Raw genomic sequence first — 26,604 nt, forward strand, 5'->3', positions numbered from 1 at the left:
CATCCTACCTGAGGCTCAATGTCCAAGATGGCAATTTTGCCCTGCTGATGGATCTTGTGCAAAGTTTCAAATTTGGTGCCAAACATAAAGCCCTGGTAACTTCCAAATTCCAAGAACTCGTTAGCAGAGATGTCTTTTGTCATGTCTTCTGTAGAGACAAAGTGATAGTTCTTCCCATCCTCTTCATTCTTCTTTTGGGGTCGAGTTGTATCTGTGAAAATCAATACAGTGTAACAATATTGCACGAGGTGACTCACTATAAAAGGTAAAGATTCCCTCACACATAGGTGCTAGCCGTTCCTGACTCTAGGAGGCAGTGCTCATCTCGGTTTCAAAGCCAAAGAGCCAATGCTGTCCGAAGACGTTTCCGTGATCATGTGGCCAGCATGACTCAACGCTGAAGGTGCACAGAATGCTAGTTCCTATTTTTCTACTTGCATTTTTACGTGCTTTCGAACTGCTAGGCTGGCAGAAGCTGGACAATAAACGGGATCACTCCGTTACAGAGCGCTAGGGATTCATACCGCCAAACTGCCAGCCTTATTGGTGAATCTGGGGGACAGGGTGGAAATAACAGTGCAACTTATCTTGACAACAATTGCTAGACACATGTGGAACTTGGATAGGTTGTATGTGGCCAATCCAAAATCCTCTAGGGGTAGCTACCAAACTTTCTCCACCATCCCAACTAACCTTTTTATTCTTTTTTTTTTAATAGGGGAGGGGGGGAAACAGAATTCCAGACTTTGAAGTAGTTTAGAAATGGAGAAGCAATTGTATAGTCCAGAAATAGAAGGAAGAGAAAAATTCAAAATAACCCCATCTTGATTAGGTTCAGTATCAGGTTAGACAAAAATACACCTGGGCAGAATAGTAGAACCACAGCGTTGGAAGGGACTTTGTGGTCCAATCACCTGCTGAAGCATGAGACCCTATACCATTCCAGACAATGGAATAGAAGGCTCCTATACCATTTCAGACCTTCAAGATTCTGGCAATGTACCTTATAATAAAATAGTAATATTCTTGGAAACACTGGCGAGTTTGTTTCTTGGTCAGGACTACCTCAAAAGGTTGCTGTCCATCTTGAAAACCTTTCAAGTTTCCTCTGTCCTAATTTATACTAAAAGAAAATCAAGCTGGAACTATTTTGAGTTTCTTACACTTCCTTCTGTCGCTGGAATATATCTCTTCTCCAAGTCCAAGGCGTTCGGATTTGGTGAATAAATAAATAAAGACCCTCCTTCATGCTTCTGCATAGCTTCCCCAAGGAAGCCTCTAAATTACTTTACACTATGGCCAATTTAATTTGCGGTGCAAATCAAGAGTTGTATAGGTGTAATGGCTTGAGGGGCTCAGCGAGCAGAACTGTGTGGTAAACCATTCCAACTTAAAATATGTGTCTTCCTCACCCTGTTTCCCCGGAAATAAGTCCTCCCCGGATAATAAGCCCAATCGGGCTTTTGAGCGCATGCGCTAAAATAAGCCCTTCCCCCAAAAATAAGCCCTCCCCAAAAATATTGCAACACAGCAGCAGCCATGAGGTTACCATGCTCTCCGCTTCCTGCACCTCAAAAATAATAAGACCTTCCCGAAAATAAGGTCAAGTGCTTATTTCGGGGGTCAAAAGAAAATAAGACCCTGTCTTATTTTCAGGAAAACACAGACAGATGGAAAGAGTCAAGAGGCATGTTTTGAGCCAGGCTAATTCCCAAAGGAGGATGGAGAATTTAGAATAGGATTTTTCGAACATGGCAACTTTAAGATTTCAACTCCCAGAATTCAACTCCCAGTTGGGGAATTCTAAGAGTTGAAGTCCACACACCTTAAAGTTGCTAAGCTTGTTACGTGACCTAGTATCTTCTCCCAAAGAGACACATTGAGTAAGTTACATGTGGGCAGACATACATGGAACAGGATATCCGAACTTGTCTGGGTATTTGTTGAGCAGTGTGTTCTTAATGTGGCTTCGTCCGACACCACTTGCTCCTGATTCAAAAGAGAAAAAAAATGTCAGGCGTCACAAAGAGAGTTATCTGTTTTCCCCATCTCATATTGGCAGGAAGCTGATGTTAGTTTCAAGCAACTATACTCTCAAGTGAAAGCTCTTAAGGGCTGAAATATCATCCACCTGGAGTTTAACTGTAATTCCTATATTTTAATATACCAATTGCTAGCATGGGAGTGAATTAAAAAAGCAGATTTTTTTTCTGATAACTTGGTTATTTAAAACATTAGAACTGTAAGAATGCATTGATCTAATATTTGAAGAAGCAGAGTGAGGTGTGATGTCATTACCTATAAGCACCAAAGTTTTTCGCTTAAAAGCTGGCAGTTGGACCACCTCCTCGTAAGATACTACATCAAGCTGGTCAAAAACTGGAAGGAAAAACGAGAAAGAATTTAGACAAACTCCAGGAGACCCTGAGTCCCACAAATATCCTACAGTTGTGTTACGGTGTGATCTCTTTCAATGTTCTGGCGAACTTCGGTGATTGGAAATTTCAATCCGTGTGCAAATTTGCATGCTTTAATCGAACCATAATGTCTGTTGTTTTTTTCTGCTGGAGAAATTGTGGCTGTGTGGATCGTCAACTTCTTTCCCGACTTGGATTAGCAAAGAAGGACTTTGCAACACAATGGAATTTTTTGACACAGCTAGCCCACTAACCTAAGAATGAATAGATTTGCTGCTTTAGGAATGGCCAACAGATTTTGAGTATATACAGTTAAGGGCAGTTTCTGGCACCGACCGTTTAAAAAACAACAGAAAACAGGATGCTGGAGGCAAGACCAGGATGAACTAATTGGAAAAACAGTCTGACCAGAAGAAATGGTGATGTTCAGGAACATGCTGCGTTGTTTCCTTTCAACTGTTTGTTTGCTCCAACTATAGAACTAGATTTGAAAATTGTCTTTCAAGGGATAATAGAGTTTTTGATGATGAGGCTGAGGAATGGAAAATAGATTGGACCACTACATCAATCCTAGGAACATGGAAGGCCAAAGGAAGGATTAATTATTATTTTTGCTGGCCGGGGAATTCTGGGAATTGAAGTCCACCTTTCTTAAAAGTTTCAAGGTCGAGAAACAATGGCATAGAAGTCTAGTCTACTCTGGAAGAACTCCAGTACAAGTTCTTCACACCATCTCAAGAGAAGTCCTTCACACAACCAATATGCAATCCTGGTGGAGCATATGGGGGTTCTTGACCTTACTCAGTTCCATAGGTGGCCAAGGGCCACATGTGAATGCCCCATTTTTCACTGTATGGCCTTCCAATCTGCTTCCCCAGAGTCTTCTATGCCTCTACTTATTCCAACAGAAAGCATGTGAACAGAATTCCACTAACAGAGGCTCTTTGGAGCAGGCTGCCAGAGAGTGACAACATGTATACCTGTACACCAACCAATGCTCCCCAAAAATGCTTCTGATGCTTTCCAAGTGTATAATCTTTTCCGCCCATCCCAATCTCACAATGGCCTCTCGGTAAAACCACTATATAACAGCTGCTCTACCTCGTCATCCAGCACAAAGGCTGGCTTCACACAAAGAGATTAAGTCGTTTGTGGTTAGCTTTGTTGTGCGAATCCCTTTCTTAACAACTGGAACTAGACTAGCAGGTTAAACTAGCACAAGTGTATTGGCTGGGCCTCAAAATATTGTGCAAACAGAGCCACAAAGTACTTCACGAGAAGAGTGATCCACTCCTCTGCTCACAATAGAATTCCCTATGCTACCAGACTTGAAATGTTGGGCTTGGACAATCTGGAACTACTAAGCAAAATTGTCTGCTACAGTGTCTTACCTGTCAATAGCTATAGCAATAGCAGTTAGACTTATATACCGCTTCATAGGGCTTTCAGCCCTCTCTAAGCGGTTTACAGAGTCAGCATATTGCCCCCAACAACAATCCAGGTCCTCATTTTACCCACCTCGGAAGGATGGAAGGCTGAGTCAACCCTGAGCCGGTGAGATTTGAACAGCCGAACTGCAGTCAGCTGAAGTAGCCTGCAGTGCTGCATTTAACCACTGTGCCACCTCGGCTCAACGACTTCTTCGGCGTCAACCTCAATAATACACGGGCAAACAATCGATACAAACTCAAGGTAAACTGCTCCAAACTCGATTGCAGAAAATATGACTTCAGCAACAGAGGGATCAATGCCTGGAATGGTCTAACCAACTCCGTTATTACATCTTCTAACCAGTGGTGGGTTGTTCCCAGTTCGGCCCGGTTCAGCCGAACTGGTAGTAACGGCAGTGGGAGACTCCGCGCACCTCCCCGAGCACAAGCGAACCAGCAACCCACCACTGCCTCTAACCCTCACAGCTTCAGCCTTAAACTGTCTATTGTGTACCTCACCCCATTCCTAAGAGGTCCGTAAAGGGAGGGTGCATAAGCGCACCAGTGTGCCTTCCGTCCCTGTCCCACTGTCCCCATTTATTTGTATTCATTTCTTTCATTTATATCAGGGGTGGGTTTCAGGCGGTTCGCGGCGGTCCCCGCGAACCGGTTGGTCGGCGAACCCGGAAGTAAGTAACTTCCAGGAACGCCGAAGGGTCCACCCACCCACCCCCGTTTCTTACCCGGTTTTGACGAGTTCTGCGCTTCCACGCATGCGCAGGACTCATACAGCGCCTGCGCGAGCCTTCAGGAGCAGCTGGAGCATTGCACAGACGCTAGTACGCATGCATGCACTGTGCGCGTGCACGAGGACGCCGCCGGCCCCGTTCCAACCGAACCGGTTGGAACGGGGCGAGAAACCCACCCCTGATTTATATCCATGTTTATTATTTATACCTGCTATCTTGTACATGTTTGACAAACTAATAAATACAAAGGCAAAGTGCATTAAGGCCTGATGTTGAGCAGGACCCATCAGAAGAGCGAAAGTTGGTGACTTACTTGAGCTGTGCTTTGCCAGGTATTTGTCTTTGCATTTCTTCTTCTTCCCAAAGGAAAGGCAGCTCTGGCTTTCGGACTGATTCTCTTGGGTTGTGCTGGCAACACGCCTGCAGGAAGGATTCAGTGACAGCAGTCAATCTTCGGAACGAATAGGCTACTAACCTCATCCCATCTCTCATTCTCAAAGGGCGTGGAAAGAGGGAGGACGTGGCTTTCTGTGGGTTTTATCAAGGGATTGAACTCTGCTGCTAGCAGGGCACCAAATTGTTCTGACCCAGCCTTCCTTAGAAAGCAAGAAGCAAAGTCTTGGTCCCCACAAAACCCTCTTTTATTTACACGACTCTGAATCCCTTTCATTCACAGTCCGCAAGGCTTAGCAAACAGTCTTTCAGCGGAATGTTTATCCACACGCACCTTATCTCATTTACAGCACTGCCAGATAACTAGTTTCCAAACACAGGGCAAGGCAACACTTGACACAGAGTCTCTTATCATCACCAACTTTCCATTCTTGACATCACTGAATGAACGAATTGTTTCCTGCAAAAGCCCCCCCACCCTGGTTCGTTCTTTTTTTGTTTCCTCTGGGAGGGGCCAATCACCTCCAAGGTGTGGCTTCACTCTTAAGTCGACCCTACTTTCTTAGTTGTTCTTGTCTTCTGGAAGCTCTGTCCATGCACACACTGGGAACAGGCTCCGGCTGTTCTTCTGCCTCACTGCTGTTTAGCTCCCTCTCTGTCTCCAATGCAGAGCAGTCATCGGAGCCTTCCCCAGACTCCAGGACTGGCCCATGTTCCTCCCCAACCTCCTCAAGGTCTGACTCTGCTGCCAGTTTTGCTGGCTGCCGGTGGGCCACAAGACAAATAAGGACTAAGTTGGGTATATCAAGTACAAAAGGGGGAGCTCCAGAACTGGGGTTCAGCCTGAGGTGGCCCTAGGTATCTTCATCTATCAAGCTTCAGCAGATAGCTAGCAGAGACTGATGAACTTTCTCCTGTTCGGCCACCAAAATGTGATTCTCTTCATCATTATCATTTAACCACCCCATAATCCCTTGTGGGGACAACTGGGCAACTGAATGAATGGAACTAGCAGAGTTTACTGGCCAGATGCCTTTCCTATCGCCAATGCGGAGTTTTGTTCAGCAGATAAATTCTCACTGTACCCAGAGAGAGAAATACCTGCCTCTACCTAGGATCAAACTCACAGCCTCCTGATTATAAGGCGAGAGCACCACCTCTAGGCCAACGCACCACTCTTAATCTCTCTCTTAAATATGCGACATCATTTAATATGTCTTCAACTGCCCTATTCTCACTTCATGTAAAAGCCTTTTAGAAAAGACCTTCAAGAATTAAATCCAATTACTACTGTGGATAATGGGGGGAATGCTCCCATAAGAGTGATGCCAAGCAAGGGGTTTTTTTGGGGGGGGGCGAGAGGGAATTGACAGAATTCAAAGTCAGTTTCAGCCATGCTGGTCAGCCCGTCCTCCACTTCTCTGGCGGGATTGGTTCACAGAAAGCTTATAAAGCTAATAATTAGGGAGCTAATAATTGGGAGAGTAGTTAAAGCACCACGCTAGAAACCAAGAGACCATGAGTTCTAAACCCAACTCAGGCACAAAACTAGCCAGCGATCTGTGGCCGGTCCTTCTTTCTCAAACCTAGGAAGCAGGCAATGGCAAAACACTTCTGAAAAACCTTGCCGAGGAAACTGCATAGACTAGCCCAGGCAGTCACCAAAAATCAAGACTAACTTGAAGGCAGTGGTGGGATTCAAAAACGTTAGCAACTGGTTCTCTGCTTGGTTGCTGGGGAGGGGGGCATGGCCATGGTGGGCGTGGCCTACTCAGTCTACTGCATCATGGCGGGTGTGTGTGTGTGTATTCCCCATGCCCCCTAGAGGCCGGAAACTGCCTCCCCCAGGCTCCAGAGGCCCTCCGGAAGCTAGAAATGGGCCCATTTCTGGGCTTCCGGAACTTACGGAAGGGCCCCTTTTTGCCCTCCCAGACCTTCTGCACAGGCCCTGTACTTGTTCGTTATGATTAACGGGCCGCGTGGAGAGTGGTGGGGTAGGTGGAGCCAGCCAGTCCTTCCAACAACCGGCTCAATGAACCAGATGCAGAATTAGCATCCAGTTTGCCCAAACATGTCCAAAACTGGCTGAATCCCACACCCCTGCTTGTAGGCATAATAAATAATAAACCAGCAAGTAGGACCTACCATTCTTGGAGCTCCAGAGATGGAATAAGCCCTGCCGAGCCATTGGAAGAACCTTCTATCCGGCCTTGCCACCAATTGCTATCATCTTTATTGATAATCTCGATGACGTCTCCGGTTTGGAATTTCAAACCTGCTTCTTTGCAAGGGATGAGGTTGTCCTTCTGCGGGTCGTAGTTAAATTGGGCTCGGACGAACATCTGTTTGGGAGGGGAGCAATCAAGAAAACTCAGCTGGCCCATCAACTTCATTCTGATCTCATCAATAACGTTTAATTTGAATAGAAAAGGCAAAGGTTACACGAATTCAAATTATGAAGGAAGATACGGCAGGGAGAGGCCCTCGGGACAACCACAGTGTTTCCTTCTAGGGGTTTGTGAAGGTCCAGAAGATGATGACCCACATTTAGATACAAACCAAACTCTGATCTGGCTGGCTGGTTGGGGAATTCTGAAAGTTGAAGTCCACGCAAATTAAAGCTTCCAAGGTTGAGAAAGATGGACTTGGACGCAATAAGGAGAATCTGATCTAGTCTGGAAAAACTCCAATAGAAGTTCTTCATACCATCTCAAGAGAAGTCCTTCCTACGTTCTTTTCCTTCCTTCCCTCCCCTCCTTGCCTGCCTGCCTTTTCTGCTTTCCTGCCTGCCTGCCTGCTTTCCTGGCTTTCTTTCTCCTTCATTCCCTTCCTCGTTAACTTCCTTCCTTCCTTCCCTTCTCTCCCCTCCCCTCCCTTCCTTTCCCTTCCTTCCTTGCCTGCCTGCCTGCCTTCCTGTCTGTCAGCCTTCCTTCCCTTCCATTCTCTCCCCTCCCTTCCCTTCCTTCCTTCCTTCCTTGCCTGCCTGCCTTCCTGTCTCTCTGTCTGCCTTCCTTCCCTTCCATTCTCTCCCTTCCCTCCCTTCCTTCCTTGCCTGCCTGCCTGCCTGCCTTCCTGTCTGTCTGTCAGCCTTCCTTCCCTTCCATTCTCTCCCCTCCCTTTCCTTCCCTTGCCTGCCTGCCTTCCTATCTGTCTGTCTTCCTTCCCTTCCATTCTCTCCCCTCCCCTCCCTCCCTTCTTTCCTTCCTTCCTTGCCTGCCTGCCTTCCTTCTTTCCCTTCCTTCCTTCCATCCTTCCATCCATCCATCCATCCATCCTCCCTTCCCTTCCCTTCTTGCCTGCCTGCCTGCCTGTCTTCCTTCCTTCCTTCTCCTCCCTCACACCTCCCCTTCCTCCCTCAACCAGTTTTATTCACCTGAGCCTGTTTATTTCCATGCATCTTTGTCTATCTGTTTCTACCACTTGTTCTGCGGGACAATTAACCCATTCCAAATAGCCAGGAGGAAATGACCAACAACCTCTAACTATGTTTCAGAGGCAGCAATATTTCTTACTCTTAACATCTGCACAACATGCAATGATGTGTGACAGTTTCCTCTTTTCCTTCCCCAACTGGCTTTCTTTCTTTCTTTTTTCTTTTTTCTTTTTGCATTTTGCATTGCCTTATAGGCTGTAAACCTAATAATAATATTTGTTCTTCTTGTTGTCGCTCTCCGGTCGAAAAAAGCAGGTTATAAATACTACAAGTAAACAGGCGAAAATAAAACCAGCATTGCAGTCATTTCTGCAAGAAAGACGACTCCCTGACATGAGCTGTCTCTAGATCACACACCGCTAGCCAAAGCTTCCCGGGGATCCATTTTTATTGGCTTTGCAGCAGTCAAAAGTTGGAAGAGATCCACTAGGAGGAAGAAAAATAAAACCAAAGTGGGAGAGAAATGGAATCTGTAGTTTGAGAGTTCTGGGGAAAAACGGATGCATTAAACAGCACGGATCAATTCTGCAGTGGTTCCTGAGCAGGGTATGTTCAGCATGGTGTATCTGGTTTATTTCCAAGAATAGGAAAGAGATGCTACTTAAAATAGCTTTTCCTCACAAGAATCTGCAGCCCAACAATGTGATTTATTGAAAGGGCAGGGGGGGAAATCCACACAACAGTTCCTCGCTGGGGCTCCAGCAAAGATTTCAAGATGCCAGCTCTCTCTTGTTCTTAAGTGAAACCCCTGAGATTCTGCAGAGGTTCGTTGAACTTTAATCAGCCTTTTTATCCTGCTGCTTTCTTTTCTCTCTCTTTTAAATAATTAATCTGTGTGGATTACTTGCTTCCTGGGCATGCTACAGAACTCTGAACTTTGCTTGACTTGGCTTTAAGGAAGGGAGAAGCTACGGTACTTCAGAACGGACAAAAAAAAGTTGCAATCCAAGAATTTGGGGGGCTTCTGTTTCTCCCAAGTTCTTTGGACATTGTGCTGCTGGACCTCCATCCTGTAAGACCTAAAGCAGTAATACTGTAGTAAAATGTAAAGATTTCCCTCGCATATATGTACTAGTTGTTCCCGACTCTAGGGGGCAGTGCTCATATCTGTTTCAAAGCCAAAGAGCCAGCGCTGTCCATAGACATCCCTGTGGTCATGTGGCCAGCATAACTAAACGCAGAAGGCACACGGAACGCTGTTCCCTTCCCACCAAAGTTGGTTCCTATTTTTCTACTTGCATTTCTAAATGCTTTCAAACTGCTAGGCTGGCAGAAGCTGGGACAAGTCACAGGAGCTCACTCCGTTACACAGCACTAGGGATTCGAACCGCTGAACTGCCGACCCTTCCGATCGACAAGCTCAGCATCTTAGCCACTGAGCCACCGTGTCCCCGAAAGCAGTAATACACATATGTAAAAAAATAAAAGGAAAAAAAAAACAGCAGGGAAGAGAGAAAGCATTTTCCAATCCCTACACCAGGGTTTTTGGCCAACTTTCAGATCCCAGAATTCCCCAGCCAGCATCCTCTTTGTGAAGAGACAGGAGTAGAATTTGGCTGAGCAGATCAAGCAAAGATACATCCATGTTACGTACCAGGTGCAAAACCCATTCTGGTTTTTTTTAAATCTGTAATATTATTATTATTTTTTTTGGAAAACAAAATCACCTCATAGTAAAACTGCTAATTAAAAATGTTCTACCCACCTGAAGTGGCAGAATGCGGTTCTGCTGGTTGGGAATGATCTTTAGGATGACCGTTCCCTTGATTTCTTTCTAGAGGTTAAAAGGAAAAAGAGAGAAAACATCCTCTAGATTAAAAAATTGGTTTCCAGACCAACCATGGAATCAATTTTCGAATGTTCCTTCTTCAGTCACCCAAAATGCAAACACAGATGAGACTACAAGTCACCTCTGAAATTCCACAGAAGCAATAGGAGATGCTAGGTGGAGGGCAGAGTCAAAGGCCCCATCAGTTTGGAATCTGTATGCCCTCATAACAGGCCCAAGTCCACCCCCTTTTTTAAAAAAAAGGTCCGTTGACTCTTTATCTGGCACCAATTCGCCTTGACTGTTAGTAGATCAGATTCTTGTGCATAAATAGCATGAAACAAACTCGTAGTGATTTTGAACCCTGTCCTGACTTCTTGAACCTGACTGCAGTGGCCCACCAGTGGCCAGCGGATTCGGGCAGTGAGGAGGTTGGGGAGGAACATGGGCCAGTTGTGGAGTCTGGGGAAGGCTCTGATGAGGGCTCTGCGTCGAAGGCAGAGAGGGGGCCAGAGCCGTCTGACAGTTATCAGCTGCCTTCAGAGTCAGACATCAGTGGGGCAGAAGAACAGCTGGAGCCTGTTCCCAGTGTGCACATGCCAGGAGAAGGGAACAGCTAAGGAACAAGGGTCAACTCGGGAGTAAAGACACAGATGGACAATGAGTGGCCCCTCCCAGAGGGAATCAAGAAGAGCAAAAGGGGAGGGGAGTTTTCAGGAGACAATTAGTTCAACTCATTAGGGTGAAGATCTCTTCCTGACTTCTTGCCAAGTATTGTCTGCTTCAGCGTGGCATTTGGAAGATATCAGCCCGGCAGCTCTCCAAGCCTGATAAAGGTCTGTAGTTGTGAAATCTCTTGAAAGACTGTTGGCTGGGACTTTGCTGGAGAGGAATTCACTTTAAAACTAAATAAAAGAGGTTTTATCGGGACGAGGAGTCAGCTTCGTGCTTTTGGGAAGCCTAAGTCAGAACACTTACCAAAGCATTTCAAAAGATACATATATTGTCCTGGCAGTCTGGGGAAAAATGAACTGATGAGCTTAACCAGGCAGAGGATCTAATGTTCAAACCATACCTAGCAGGATTTCTCCTGGAAAAAACGTGCTGAATTTCAAAGCTCAAAGCTAGCTGACCCCAAAAGGAAATAAGAGGCAGGAAGTAAGTCTGGCTTACAAGCAGTGGTGGGTTGCAAGCATACCGGAGCCAGCCCGGAGCACCGGATACCATTCTGGTACGGTGCTCCGGAGGGCCCACCAGCCCGCCCGAGCTCCTTACCGGAGTTTAAAGGCTTCTGCGCTTCCGTGCAGGCACATGGCACGTACAGCTGGAGCATCACGGAGGCGCTTGAACACATGCGTGCATCCATGAGGACGCTGCCGGCCCTGTACTGGTTGGAATGGGATTTGCAACCCACCACTGCTTACAAGTAACACCGAGCCTTAGAGTGGTTTGATGGTGTCAGACTTCCCATGATGAGCAAATTCAATTCTTACGGCTTAACATTACGTGTGAATTCTACCTAACCCCTTATGTGTGAATACCATCGAATTTTCAAAGTATAATTAAAAATCTTGGATTGACATGCTGGCCGAGATGCTAAACCTTGATTCTCAAACTTACTGGAATTGTGGACCATTAAATAAATTTCAAGACCACCACAGCATTTTTCATGTGTCTTCAAGAATGTATTTTCTTTCGGTGAAGACGGTAAGAGTTGCATCTGGATATTCCTTCTCATAACCTCCTTTTTAAAATAACCATTGAAGGTTAAACATGCACCTCAAAGACCCGGGCTTATGCCCAATGATTTCTTCTCTCCCCCGCTTTCCTTGGACCCCAAACTTACCAAGATCTTCTGCAACTGATCTACAGAATGGTTGGCCACACTCTTTCCATTGATCTCGAGAATCTCATCGCCCACGTGAAGGAAACCTGCCAAGGTAGGACACAAAGAATGGTGAAGCGTCAGAGCAGATTTTCCTGAATGTCAAGAACAAGAGGGAACAACCCACAGCTTGACAAATGGCGCACTGCACCTGTCATAAATATGAGTCAGTTGCTAAGTGCCTGAATTTTGATCACATGACCATGAGGATGCCACAATGGTCCTAAGGGGGGAAAATGGTCATAAGTCACTTTTTTCAGTGCTGTTGTGACTTCAGATGGTCACTAAGTGAACTGTCGTAAGTCAAGGACTGCCTGTCTCTATTTTTCCAGCTCAGCTTCTACTTACCTTGCCTGTGAATCATGCCCCCATGGAGGATCCTGGCCACCATGCAGCTTTTCTTCTCATTGAGCTTCAGAGTGATACCCTGGGAAGGACAGGGAGTTAATAGGAATAGAAATCAGAACAGAATAGAATGTAGAATAGAACAGGAATTGGGATGGGAAGGGATAGGATAGGATAGGATGGAATAGGAATAGGAATAGGAATAGGAATAGGAATAGGAATGGAATAGGAATAGGAATAGGAATAGGAATAGAATAGGAATAGAAAAGGGAATGGAAATGGGAATGGGAATATACATTAGAACAGAATAGAATAGGAATTGGATGGGAAGGGATGGGATGGAATAGCAATGGTATGGAATAGAATAGGAATACGAATAGAATAGGGAATGGGAATAGGAATAGAAATTAGAACAGAACAGAATAGAATGCAGAATAGAACAGGAATTGGGATGGGAAGGGATGGGAAGGAATAGGAATGGAATGGGATAGGATAGGATAGGATAGGAATGGAATGGGAACAGAACAGAATATGCAGTGGAGTCGAAGGCAATGGAATAGAATAGAATAGAAAGTAGAGCAGAACAGAATAGAATAAAATTCTTTATTGGCCAAGTATGATTGGACACACAAGGAATTTGTCTTCAGTGCATAAGCTTCCATTGTACATAAAAGCTATACGTGATTAATCATGATAATAGTCATAAAAATACATCCATCATATATCATAAGATACAACACTGAGTGATAGTAATAGGATACTAAAGAAGCAATCAACATAAACCACGCTAGGAAACTAAATAAAACAATATAAATTGTGAAGATACAAGCAACAAAGTTATCATCATAAGTAGAAAAGGAGATCGGGAATAGGGATGAGAAGAATAATGTGACTAACTGAACTGAGATTTATATCTTCCTCTCCCTTCCCTCTCTGCCTTTCCTTTTATCCTGCATCTAAAAAAAAAAAAAAGAAACTTTGGTCCAAGGTCTAAATTATGTTGTGGGAACTTTTGGGATTGAAATGCAGCATTTAAGTTAACCAGTAATGGTGTGCTACCATAGCTTGGCATCTCGGAAGAAGCCTTACTCATTAGTCATACTCCATTTGATTTTGATTCCACTGTCATTCTTTAAAGCTGCCAGACAGCGCAGAACAATGGAAGAATCCCCTTCCATCCAAGTACGGTTTTTGAGGAAAGCTCTTTCAGGGGTCCTTGGTGCTCTCCGAGCTTGCTTGTTTTCTCACAGACTTTTCCTTACTCTAACTAGCAATAGCAATAGCACTTAGACTTATATACCGCTTCACAGTGCTTTACAGCCCGCTCTAAGTGGTTGACAGAGTCAGCCTCTTGCTCCCAACAATGTGGAGCCTCATTTTACCCACCTCGGAAGAATGGAAGGCTGAGTCAGCCTTGAGCCAGTCAAGATCGAATTCCTGACAATGGGCAGAGCTAACCTGCAATAGCACTTAGACTTATATACCGCTTTACAGTGCTTTATAGCCCTGCCTAAGCAGTTTACAGAGTCGGCATCTTGCCCCCAACAATCTGGGTCCTCATTTTACCCACCTCGGAAGAATGGAAGACTGAGTCAACCTTGAGCCAGTCAGGATCAAACTGCTGGCAATACTGCCTTCTAATCACTGCGCCACCAGGGCTCCTAATAGCAATAGCACTTAGATTTATATACTGCTTTACAGTGCTTTACAGCCCTGCCTAAGCAATTTGCAGAGTTGGCATCTTGCCCCCAACAATCTGGGTCCTCATTTTACCCACCTCAGAAGAATGGAAGGCTGAGTCAGCCTTGAGCCAGTCGAGATCGAATTCCTGACAATGGGCAGAGCTAACCTGCAATAGCACTTAGACTTATATACCGCTTTACAGTAATTTATAGCCCTGCCTAAGCAGTTTACAGAGTCGGCATCTTGCCCCCAACAATCTGGATCCTCATTTTACCCACCTCGGAAGAATGGAAGGCTGAGGCAACCTTGGACCTGGTGAGCTTCAACCTCCCAAATTGCAGTCAGCCGGCAGTCAGCAGAAATAGCCTGCAGTACTGCACTCTAACCACCGCGCCACCACAGCTCTTAACTGGTATGATATTGTTACCTAGTTGGGTAATGAAATGTTTGCAAGAAAATAGCCAAGCTCAGAGAGCACCAAGGAACCCTCATTCCAACCCTGAGCTACAAATATTCTCCTTTATTGGTACAAGCTTTTTGACCAAAGAAACAATAACTATTCTTTTGTGCACAGTTGACCCACTCCTTTCTCACTTGTTACACTTGCTTGCCTACAGGATAAAGGCAGTATATCAAAAAAGGTTAACTCATGGCAACTGGACCAAAAATTGTTGCAACTCCACCAGTTAAAATTTTAAAAAAAATATTCAGAGAGTCATTGAAATGCATTAACTCTTGCCCTACATGGGTTTTTCCCCCAAAATGAACTGCAATATGTCAATGAAGACTCAATCATCCAAGCCAAAGGTATCTAAAAAGGCTGAATCATTAGCATTAGATCAAGGCAGTGATTCCCCCCCTCCAGCAGCTGGAATGCCCCAAATTATGTCTCAGCTCCTCTTTTCCCACCAGCTCACCATGGGCTCCTCCGTGATCTTCTCAAACTGGATTAAGCGTATTTTCCGCAACTCGTGCCCGTTGGTGTGAGTGAGGCCACCGTTCTTGGCTGAGCCATTGGCGTAAAGATCCTCAGTTATTGCATTCATTGGGCAAGAGACCGTCTGCAGGAGCAAAAACAGAGGTTGGGTTTAGCAGAGATCCCAGGTAGAAGCTTCAAGGCAGGAGTCTTCTTTCCAATTCCATCCTTGGACCCATGTTAAGTCTATGAGCACAGCTGTTAATTCCAGGAATGGAGGTAGTCCTTAACTTATGACCAGAGGTGGTATTCAGCAGATTCTGACCAGTTCTGGCGAACTGGTAGCGGAAATTTTGAGTCGTTCGGAGAACTGGTAAATATCACCTGACTGGCGCTGCCCCCATCTATTCTCTGGCTCCTGAGTCCCAGCTGGTCAGGAGGGAATGGGTATTTTGCAGTATCCTTCCCTGCCATGCTCACCAAGCCACACCATGCCACGCCCGCCACGCTATGCCCGCCAAGCCACACCCACAGAACCGGTAGTAAAGATTTTTAAATCCCACCACTGCTTATGACCCATAAGAAGGACCGGAAGGACCAGAATTCATTGCTGAGCAAGGTGTTTGTTAAGTGAGTCAGGCCTGATTGTATGTTTTTGGCCCAGGTTATTAAGTGAAATAGTGCAGTTGCTAAATGAAACTTGTGGTCATGAAGCAAATTCAGCTTCCCTCGCTTTGTTTGTCTGAAGCCAGCTGGGAAGGTTGCAAATGCTAACTACTGTACATGATGCTGCAATTCTTGTAAACCTTCCTTCCTTCCTTCCTTCCTTCCTTCCTTCCTTCCTTCCTTCCTTCCTTCCTTCCTTCTGTACGTGATGCTGCAATTCTTGTAAATCTTCCTTCCTTCCTTCCTTCCTTCCTTCCTTCCTTCCTTCCTTCCTTCCTTCCTTCCTTCTGTACATGATGCTGCAATTCTTGTAAATCTTTCTTTTTTTCTTTTTCTTTTTTTTTATAGACTTATATACCGCTTCATAGGGCTTTCAGCCCTCTCTAAGCGGTTTACAGAGTCAGCATATTGCCCCCAACAATCCGGGTCCTCATTTTACCCACCTCGGAAGGATGGAAGGCTGAGTCAACCCTGAGCCGGTGAGATTTGAACAGCCGAACTGCAGAACTGCAGTTAGCTGAAGTAGCCTGCAGTGCTGCATTTAACCACTGCGCCACCTCGGCTCTTATCTTCCTTCCTTCCTTCCTTCCTTCCTTCCTTCCTTCCTTCCTTCCTTCCTTCCTTCCTTCCTTCTTTTCACCAGAACAAGAAAATAATTTCAGCAATGGTAGGGGCTCCTGCTTGTGCAGGGGATGGGATAAGAAAACCTCCAAAGTCCCTTCCAATGCTGTTATTCTGTTAAATTCGATCTGGCCAAATTCTCAGAAATGGTTTTGTTTACTGGTAATAATAATTTATATACCACCTGACTTTCAACAGCTGGGCGATTCCCAGTCATTTGATTTACGTTTCCTCTTCCTTTCTTGTCCGAAGTTTTGATGTTATCCACCTTTATAATCTTCTTAATGACGATCATGTGGTTTATCAGTACGAAAGGTTAATCTGATATGAATATTTTTTTTAAAAAACTTTACTGGCAGGACTTGTTTGCTATCGCTATTATTTATTTTATTTAATGAAGTGCAACAATAGGTGAAACAAAACAAAGATGATTAAGATACGTTTAGCTTAGGTATGTTCCTGATGCTCGAAATAGCACACGTAATAAGACCTCTGGAAAAAAAATGTGGTTTCATCTACAGATCAGAGGTGGGTTGCTACCGGTTTGCACCGCTTCAGGTGAACCGGTAGTGGAAATTGGGACCGGGTCGACATACCGGTAGGGACGGCGGCTGGCCACGCCCCTGAACCAGTTCCCCACTCATTGCTGTTGTTGCCGGCTTGATTTTTAATCAATTTTTTAATGTTCTGTGCATGCGGAGAACAATTTACACTTAACTGCACTCACACACGCCATCAACCAGCAGCAACGCCGGCAGCAACCCACTCTATTCATTTAGTGACCATTCAAAGTTACAACGGTGCTGAAAAAAATGACTCATGACCATTTTTTATGTGATTCAAATTCGGATGCTTGGCCACCGACTCATGTTTATGGTAGTTGCAGAGTCCCAGGGTCAGAAGACCTCCTTTTGCCACCTTCTGACAAGCCAAATCATTAGGGAAGCCCAATTCATTTAACACCCGAGTTACTAATTTAACAACAGCAGTGATTCACTTAACAACCGTGGCAAGAAAAGATGGGAAACGGGGCAAAACTCGCTGCACTGTCTCGCTTAGCAACAGAAATCATAACTCGAGGACTACCTGCATTGCTGGGTCCCCAGGTCACAAAACCTATACTAAAGTAATACAATCTTTAGAATGGGCGCCCAAAATTGTTGCTATGCCCTGTGTGAAGTCATTTACAGTCCAACTGGTGAGCGTTCTAATTGTGTGATACTCTTGGCTAAAAAACAGATGTGCCGCTTTCATCAAAGAAAGCTCAAATTGTCACTTGGCGTATCGACAGGCAGAGAGAGACTCAATCTATACAATCAACACAGCTGCCAAAGCAGGCCAATTTAATTATGCCTCTCTTGTACTGTAAGCTGTTTGGTTTCCAGGCTGAGCACAGAGCGTTTAGGGAAGCTGGTATTTTGGTTTCTTCTTTGTCATAACATATTTTTGCAACCGTCTCGCTTGCAAAAGAGAGAGAGAGAAAAAAAATTGTGAGCAAATTGCAAAGAGAGCAAGGCCTCGCACCTGCCCTATTCAGCGAACCGTGGAACAGAAAGATACTGCAAATTGTTTAGCAACCATATGCCCCTCGATATCGAAAAGATTTAAAGAGCTGAGAGGTTAGTTGCAAAGAGGCAAGATCCGGTCTGTGCATGATCAAACATGGTTTTTCTAATGTTGGATTCTAATCCCTATGAAGGTACTTTGTAGAGACCAACAAGGTTTTTTTTAAAAACAAAAACAGGGGGGGGGGTTAAGGGCCAGCCAAGACATCTCTAGGAGATGATCAAAAATGATGTGATTGATCTGACTGCAGCTGGGTTGGTGCAATCCTCGGTACACCCACGTTACACCTATCCTCCGCGAGCTGCACTGGTTACCGAATGGTCTCTGGATACGCTTCAAGGTGCTAGTCGTCACTTATAAAGCCCTTCATGGTATTGGACCTGGGTACTTGAGAGACCGCCTGCTGCCAATTACCTCCCAAAGACCCATTAGATCACACAGAGTGGGCCTCCTCCGGGTTCCGTCTACCAGCCAATGTTATCTGGCTACTACCCGGGGGAGGGCCTTCTCTGTGGCAGCTCCGGCCCTTTGGAATGAACTCCCGCAGAGATTCGGACCCTCACCTCTCTCCAGGCCTTCCGAAAAACCGTTAAAACCTGGCTGTGTCGGCAGGCCTGGGGTTGATGAGTTCCCTTCCCCTTCTTGAATCGTGTGGCTGTTGGTTGTTTTTTTAAATGCCCTGTACTTTTGTAGTTTTTGTGTTTTTCCCTTCCCCTCCTTCAGGTTTGTGCACCGCCCTGAGTCCCTCAGGGAATAGGGCGGCATATAAATAAAATGAAACTCAAATTCAAATCCACACTCTGCCTGTTTTAGGTGTGTTGCGCGCCAATTGCATAATAATCCCTTTTCATGCCTATTTGAAACCATCTGGAGATAAGATGGTTGATCTTTCATCTACCTTTCCTTTCCCTGTGATTAAGATAAAGGTAAAGGTTTCCCTCACACATATGCGCTAGTCGTTCCTGACTCTAGGGGTCAGTGCTCATCTCTGTTTCAAAGCCGAAGAGCCAGCGCTGTCCAAAAATGTCTCTGTGGTCATGTGGCCGGCATGACTCAATGCTGAAGCTGCATGGAACGCTGTTACCTCCCCACTAAAGATGGTTCCTATTTTTTCTATTTGCATTTTTACATGCTTTCAAACTGCTAGGTTGGCAGAAGCTGGGACAAATAACAGGAGCTCAGTTCGTTACACGGCGCTAGGGATTCGAACCGCCAAGCCGCCGACCTTTCTGATCGACAACTAATCCCTACACTTAGTTGGTTATTAACACAATCACACACACACAAACAATCCCAAAACACCCTCCGAATTCTGATCCTTCCATATATATATAAATTAACTCTTCTCCAGGAAAAGCAAAAAACCTGAAACGATAACACTGCTTGCTTAAGATGGAGAAATAGCAGATACAGAAGGGATAGTTAAAGAGATGGTTGGCTAAGTGTCCGAAAGCTTCCTTTTCATCCTTAGCTGATGTTTTTTTAAAAAAATGAGAATGACTGAGATAGAATGAGATCTGAGCCACAAGAACTGGACAAAGGGGCAGTCATTCAGATGGGAAATTTATTAGATTCCTGAAATCCAGAACTTATTAGTGGTGGTGTCTGAAACAGCAGAACCGAGATTGCAAGATGAGGGGAGATAAAGATAATGAAACGTAACTCCTTTATACTGCAATACTTTATTGGCTCAACGTTCGTCTTCCCCTTGTCTTCTCCAGCCAAGACATTGACATCAACCCTGGCCTGGGTTTAAAGTGCCTGTCAGGAAAGCTGATTCAGCCCAACCTCATCCCTTATCTCATCTCCTTTCCTTGACGTAGCTGTCGACAAAGCTGCAGCCCAGATCTCTAACTCAGCAAAAGATTTCCCAGGAACATGACACATTCTGTCTACTAGCTCAAAGGTTAAATCAGGATGGTCCCATTTTATCCCAACCGGTTATTCCCCAACCTTTGCTTGAAACAAGAGAAGAAAAACAACTTCCTCACCCAAGTAAGAGAAATCACCTGGAAGCCCCTCATATTTGGATATTGTAGCCCACCAGAAATACTAGGACAAAAGAAATGGTGGATTTTCAGATGGAACTCCCAGCTCTCCATGCTTAGCCACGCTTTTTAGAACTATGGAGTTCGGTAGCATCTAGTAATCTATATGTCCCCTACCTTTTTTTTGAGTACAAGGCTCAAAATCCCAGCAATAGCTGGTCCCAGGTATCCTCACAGCATCCATTCGCTTAGAATCTTACAATAACACGTGGCACGACAAAACTGCGGTCCACTAAAGCGCGCCCGATTAAAGTGCATACCTGACGTCATCAGCAGCGCGACAAATACGACCGCGGAGATTTTAAAAAGCGATTTTAAAGCAAGCCAATTCACGTAAAGGTAAGGGTTAGGTTTAGGGTTAGGGTTAGGTTAAGGGTTAGGGTTAGGTTTAGGGTTACGTTAAGTGTTAGGGTTAGGTTAAGGGTTAGCGTTAGGTTTAGCGTTAGGTTAAGGGTTAGGTTTAGGGTTAGGTTTAGGGTTAGGTTTAGGGTTAGGTTAAGGGTTAGGTTTAGGGTTAGGTTTAGGGTTAGGTTTGGGGGGGTTAGGGTAAGGTTTTCGCGTTAATTTTAAGTTTACCGCTCACAGCGTGATGTTTTCGTCGCGCTGTGATGACGTCAGATACGCGCTTTTGTCGAGCGCGCTTCAGTCTACCGCGGTTTTGTGGTGGAACCGAATAACAGAGTTGGAAGGGACCTTGGAGGTCTTCTAATTCAACCCCCTGCTTAGACAGGAAACCCTACACCATTTCAGACAAATGGTTATCTAATCTCCTATTAAAAACTTCCAGTGTTGGAGCATTCATAACTTCTGGAGGCAAGTTGTTCCACTGGTTAATTGTTCTAACTGTCAGGAAATTTCTCTTTAATTCTAAGTTGCTTCTCTCCTTGATTAGTTTCCACCCATTGCTTCTTGTTCTACCCTCAGGTGCTTTGGAGAATAGCTTGACTCCCACTTCTTTGTGGCAGCCCCTGAGATATTGGAAGACTGCTATCATGTCTCCCCTAGTCCTTCTTTTCATTAAACTAGACATACCCAGTTCCTGCAACCATTCTTCATATGTTTTAGCCTCCAGTCCCCTAATCATCTTTTTTTCTCTGCACCCGTCCAGAAGCCACCCAATGTTCTGAATGTCTCAAAATGCCCTCGTGAGGCCAATGCAGCGCTGGAGCCTGAAGACTTGTGGAAACCTACAGCGTTCAGCCGTTTTTCTGATTTAGTAGTTGGCTCCAGGCAAGACGACACCCAGGTCAGTGCGTGCACAAACCCATTGCGGAGGGGGCGAGAGGGCAGGTGGTTTAAGAAATTAATGATGGTGATAACATCAGCACGTTTCCTGGAGCTGGCCTGAAAATACTGGCCATCAACACGCTTGAGCTAGAAGATGCTAAAGATATCCAATCTAAAACCGACTGCTAGATTTTTGTGTGCCTCGACGGCAGTGAAAACCATCAGCATACAAGACTAGGGGATGTGGTGGCTCAGGGGCTAAGACGCTGAGCTGGTTGATCAGAAAGGTCGGCAGTTTGGTGGTTCGAGCCCCTAGTGCTGTGTAATGGGGTGAGTTCCTGTTATTTCTGCCAACCTAGCAGTTCAAAAGAATATTAAAATGCAAGTAGAAAAATAGGAACCACCTTTGGTGGGAAAGTAACAGCGTTCCATGCGCCTTTGGCGTTTAGTTATGCTGGCCACATGACCAAGGAGACGTCTTCGGACAGCGCTGGCTCTTCGGCTTTGAAACGGAGATAAGCACCGCCCCCTAGAGTCAGGAACGACTAGCACATATGAACTAGGGGAACCTTTACATTTTACTATTGTGGGTGGGGTGGTTATACAGCCAGTTTTCCACCGTGGGAACAGGCTGCTAGCCTAGATGGGCCAGGGTCCAACCCAGAAAGGGATTGGTTATGTTCTTATGGGTTTCCCACTCCAGAATTCTCAAGTAACACAACTCAACTAAATCATCCTGGGGTTTGTCATCCCAGTACGTCAACATGCTACCAAATATTTAGCTTCCTGATTTTGAAATTCTGAGCTCTCAGCTTCTCATTCTTACTTTCGGTATCACAAAGACTTGACGTTCAGCCTCGGAGAGACAGATTTTTAGAGAGTTCATGACCTCAAATGGGTTTGCAATGCTAGCAATGCAGAACTTAAGAAATGCGTGTGTTTGCAGCCTGAGAATCTGTCACTCTTAGTGTCTGGGATAACCCTTGCTCAACATCGCAACTAGGGTGACAATCCTATTTAGATTAAATCTCCCTTCTCCAAATCGGCTACAGCAGAAAGAAGAGAATGTTGAAATTCGTAAGTGAACTCAACTAGCCTTTAGCTGACTCAAATCTCCATTGGATCCTTCAAGAAAGGTGGAATTCATGCAAGATAACAAACCCAAATTAACAAAATATGCAGTATCCAAATGAATAAACCATAAGACTAAACGCCAAAGGCGTACGGAACGGTGTTACCTTCCCAACAAAGGTGGTTCCTATTTTTCTACTTGCATTTTTTACAATACTTTTGAACTGCTAGGTTGGCAGAAGCTGGGACAAGTTGGCAGAAGCCGGGACAAGCTCACTCCATTACATGGCGGTAGGGATTCGAACCGCCGAACTGCTGACCTTTCTGATTGACAAGCTCAGTGTCTTGGCCACCGAGCCACCGTGTCCCTAGAATTGGGTATGCCTAGTCTAATGAAAAGAAGGACTGGGGGAGAACATGATAGCAGTTTTCCAATATTTGAGGGGCTCCCACAAAGACAAGGGGTGGAGGGTGTTAAACTATTTTTCAAAGCACCTAAAGGCAAGAGGAGAGAGAATGGTTGTAAATTAACTAAGGGGAGAAGCAACCTAGAACTAAGGAGAAATTTCCTAACGGGGGAGAGCAATCAACCAATGGAATAACTTGCCTTTAGAAGTTGTGGGTGCTCCATCACTGGAGGCTTCCCAAAAAAGACTGGACAACCATGTATTGTAATGCGCTCTACATGGGGCTGCCCTTGAAGAGTGTTTGAAGATTCCAATTAGTCCAGAATGCAGCCGCGCGAGCGATTGTGGGTGCACCAAGGTACACCCACTTTACACCTATTCTCCGCGAGCTGCACTGGCTACCTATTAGTCTCCCAATTCGCTTCAAGGTGCTGGTCGCTACCTATAAAGCCATAGGGGTGGCATCGGACCTGGGTACCTGAGAGACTGCCTCCTGCCAATTACCTCTCTCAGACCAATTAGATCGCACAGGTTGGGTCTTCTCCGGATTCCATCTGCCAGCCAATGTCGGCTGGCGACTCCCCGGCGGAGAGCCTTCTCTGTTGCAGCTCCGGCCCTCTGGAACGAGCTCCCTGTTGAGATCCGGACTCTTACTACCCTCCCAGCCTTCCGCAAAGCCACCAAGTCCTGGCTGTTCCAGCAGGCTGGGGGGAGCTGAGAAGCATCTACCTCCACAGAAATTGTGAATGTTGGTTTTGTTTTTAATATGTTGTCTTTGTCTCGTTCCCCCCTTTCCCTTGTCTTTTGTGAGCCGCCCGGAGTCCTCCGGGAGTGGGCGGCATACAAGACAAATAAATAAATAAATAAATAAATAAATGTGTCTGAAATGGCATAGGGTCTCCTGCTCGAGCAGAAGGTTGGACTAGAAGACCTCCAAGGTCCCTTCCAACTCTATTATTCTCTGTTCTATTTGACAGAGAATGTCTTGGGAGGGGGGGAAAGAATGCAATTGTTATTGATTTAAAAAGCAACCATCACCACGTATAACTCTAAGTATATATTATAAAGATATCCTGTTGTGGATAAATAATTTTAATAAGGAAGTAATTAAAAATTGGTATATATATGAAGTGAGTATTTAGAATACCTTGATGAAAAATGAAGGAATAACATCTTTGTTTGAATGTATGATGTACAAGGACAATAATGAACATAAGCATACTCGATGGATGGTGGGGTTATACATAATTGAAAATAGTGATATACAAATATAAATAGTTAGTAATTTTTTTAATATTGTAAAAATATTCAGAATGGGATAAGTGATTTTATAAAGGTATATTGCTATTAAACAGACAATCAAGAATGTAAGGGAATTAGGTTTATTGAAAAAAAATATTAATTGTAATAGAATATACATTGTACAATGAAAGTGAGGTATTTAGTTATATTAGACGGAAAATCTGTGATTGTATATGTAATTGAGAATATGGATGCAAAAGCACTTGTTACCAAATGACATGCTGTGTATGTGATGGATGAGAATTTTTTTTATGTTGCTTTTTTATTTTTAAAAATAAAAAAAATTGCAACCATCACCCAATATAACTTTGAATTTGGGATTCTTCAGGGAAGAGGATCCTTGCACCTCGTAGCTCCCCTGCTTGGACATGCCTTCGTGTCCCAGAACTGAATGTCACTGTGGCAATATGGCAAAATGCCCTCTTTGATTGCTAAGGTAGGCCCTGTACAATGCCAAACTTCTCCTTGCACACAAAGGCAGGGTGAGGAAAAAAAATCCACCATCAAGCCAGAAGCTGAAACTGAATTTAGGAGCTTCGAAGAAGAAAACCTGGCTTGAAGACAGACTGGGAGATAGACTTGGTCATCTTCCCAGCTGTGCTGCATTACAAGTACTGTACCTCCTTGCCCATGTGGGGAGTGGATGCTGGGGATTGCATTCCAAGCACCATGTAAAAGGTACCTTAAAGCTGTTAAAAGGAAGAGCTTTGAAAAATAAAAACAATCTTTTTTTTCCATGCACAAGTATACACCTATACCCTTCACAAGAGGTGTACAATGCAAAGTGGCGTGTTAATAGGTTCAAATATTAACAAGTCTATTCACTTCCAAGTCATTAGTTCCTTTTAAAAGCCACCCTCTGCATCTGTAGGTCATACGGAAATATATATTTGCCGCAGCCATCCATAATCTGGTGCTCCCTTAGTGTAGAGTACAGTTCCCATCATCCCCAGCCACCCGTCTTCTCTCAAAATGCGCATTGCGAAATTTTTGGGGAAGGTTTTCTGTCGCTGGACAGCTGTTTGGAAATGAACAGAGAGCTCACTTGGCGTACTTATGTCAAAGGAGATTTCCATTTTATAGGGCATTACATTAATTTTACATGCGGTCTAAAACTGTGTGAGAAGAAAGTATATTCACAGCGGGAAATATCTAAAAAGTAGAACTTGATTCAGGGTGGGGGGGAAAAAGGTAGCGGACTTCAGCAGTTATACTTTGTAACCTTTTAGCTCAAAGCAATGTCAATATTTTACCAATAACATTTGCAAACTTTTAAAGAGATGATAATCAATAACAAACAACTATGCACTTCCTTTTAAGTTACTGAAGAATGTGACACAAAAGGAAAATAAACCAAGAGTTGTAACAACATCTATAAGTGGTTCTTCCTAAGTTTACTGTAAGTTTAGTTTCAGAGTTTGGGCTTCTCTTTGGTATATTATAAGGGACACAGTGGCTCAGTGGCTAAGACATTGAGCTTGTCGATCAGTAAGGTTGGCAGTTGGGTGGTTCGAATCCCTAGCACCGCATAACGGAGTGAGCTCCGATTACTTGTCCCAGCTTCTGCCAACTTAGCAGTTCAAAAGCATGTAAAAATGCAAGTAGAAAAATAGGAACCACCTTTGGTGGGAAGGTAACAGTGTTCCATGCGCCTTCGGCATCTAGTCATGCCGGCCACATGACCACGGTGACGTCTTCGGACAGCATTGGCTCTTCTGCTTTGAAATGTCCCCTAGAGTCAGGGACGAGTAGCACATATGTGCGAGCGGAACCTTTACTTTTGGTATATTATATTTTGGCTTTACACTTTTATTACCCATGAAATCCCTTCTAATCCTTCCATTTCTGTAGCCTGGTGTTTGTTCACGCGTTTTCCAAAAAGGATATTGGTGTAAAACAGGAAAATGTTCAACCAAGCAATAGAACTGGGCCCTTTTTCCAACAGAAAATAATGCATCGCATTTTAATCACCAACTGGTGATGAATCGGTTCAAATTCACTTCCCATGAAAGTGAAGCTGGATGTGACTGAGAGATGTTTTTTGCTTCACTCTAGTTTTGTGCTGTTTGGACACCCCAACCCCCCATTCAGCTTGCTACACCCCAATGTATAGTCAAAGCTCTGGTTTTCCCAGTTGCAATGGATGGCTGTGAAAGTTGGACTGTAAGGAAAGCTGAGCGCCAAAGAATAGAGGCCTTTGAGCTCTGGTGCTGGAGAAGACTCCTGTGAGTCCCTTGGACTGCAAGGCCATCCAACCGGTCAGTCCTAGAGGAGATCAACCCTGACTGCTCTTTAGAAGGCCAGATCCTGAAGAGGAAACTCAAATACTTTGACCACCTAATGAGAAGGAGGGATCCACTGGAGAAGAGCCTCATGCTGGGAAAGACTGAGGGCAAAAGAAGAAGAGGACGACAGAGAATGAGGTGGCTGGATGGAGTCACCAAAGCAGTAGGTGTGAGCTTGAATGGACTCCAGAGGATGGTAGAGGACAGGAAGGCCTGGAGGAATATTGTCCATGGGGTCGCGATGGGTCGGGCACGACTTCGCAACTAACAACAACATCTCAGCTGCTATATCCAGATCTGGGCACCACATTTTAAGAAGGATCCAGACAACCATGAACAGTCGTAAAGAGAATTATTAAGAGGGACTGGAAACTAGCTGTAAGAGTAATCGA

General features: G+C 44.7%; 1 protein-coding gene across 1 annotated transcript in view; it reads right to left on the reverse strand.

Annotated features, from left to right (window-relative positions):
• MPP1 (MAGUK p55 scaffold protein 1) overlaps window positions 1-26,604 on the reverse strand; it is a 38,416-nt gene that overhangs the window by 3,329 nt on the left and 8,483 nt on the right. Inside the window, exons 2-10 of the mRNA XM_087727454.1 lie at window positions 15,021-15,164; window positions 12,424-12,502; window positions 12,037-12,122; window positions 10,128-10,196; window positions 7,135-7,331; window positions 4,910-5,016; window positions 2,299-2,379; window positions 1,909-1,989; window positions 9-211 (exon numbers count right to left, since the gene is read on the reverse strand). Of these exons, the coding sequence (XP_087583580.1) occupies window positions 9-211; window positions 1,909-1,989; window positions 2,299-2,379; window positions 4,910-5,016; window positions 7,135-7,331; window positions 10,128-10,196; window positions 12,037-12,122; window positions 12,424-12,502; window positions 15,021-15,164 (1,047 nt within the window). The remainder of the gene's footprint in view (window positions 1-8; window positions 212-1,908; window positions 1,990-2,298; window positions 2,380-4,909; window positions 5,017-7,134; window positions 7,332-10,127; window positions 10,197-12,036; window positions 12,123-12,423; window positions 12,503-15,020; window positions 15,165-26,604) is intronic.

Source organism: Thamnophis sirtalis, unplaced genomic scaffold, assembly GCF_051295495.1.
Source record: "Thamnophis sirtalis isolate CommonGarterSnake01/CBP01778 unplaced genomic scaffold, rThaSir2_p1.2 scaffold_13, whole genome shotgun sequence".
Lineage (NCBI taxonomy): Eukaryota > Metazoa > Chordata > Lepidosauria > Squamata > Natricidae > Thamnophis > Thamnophis sirtalis.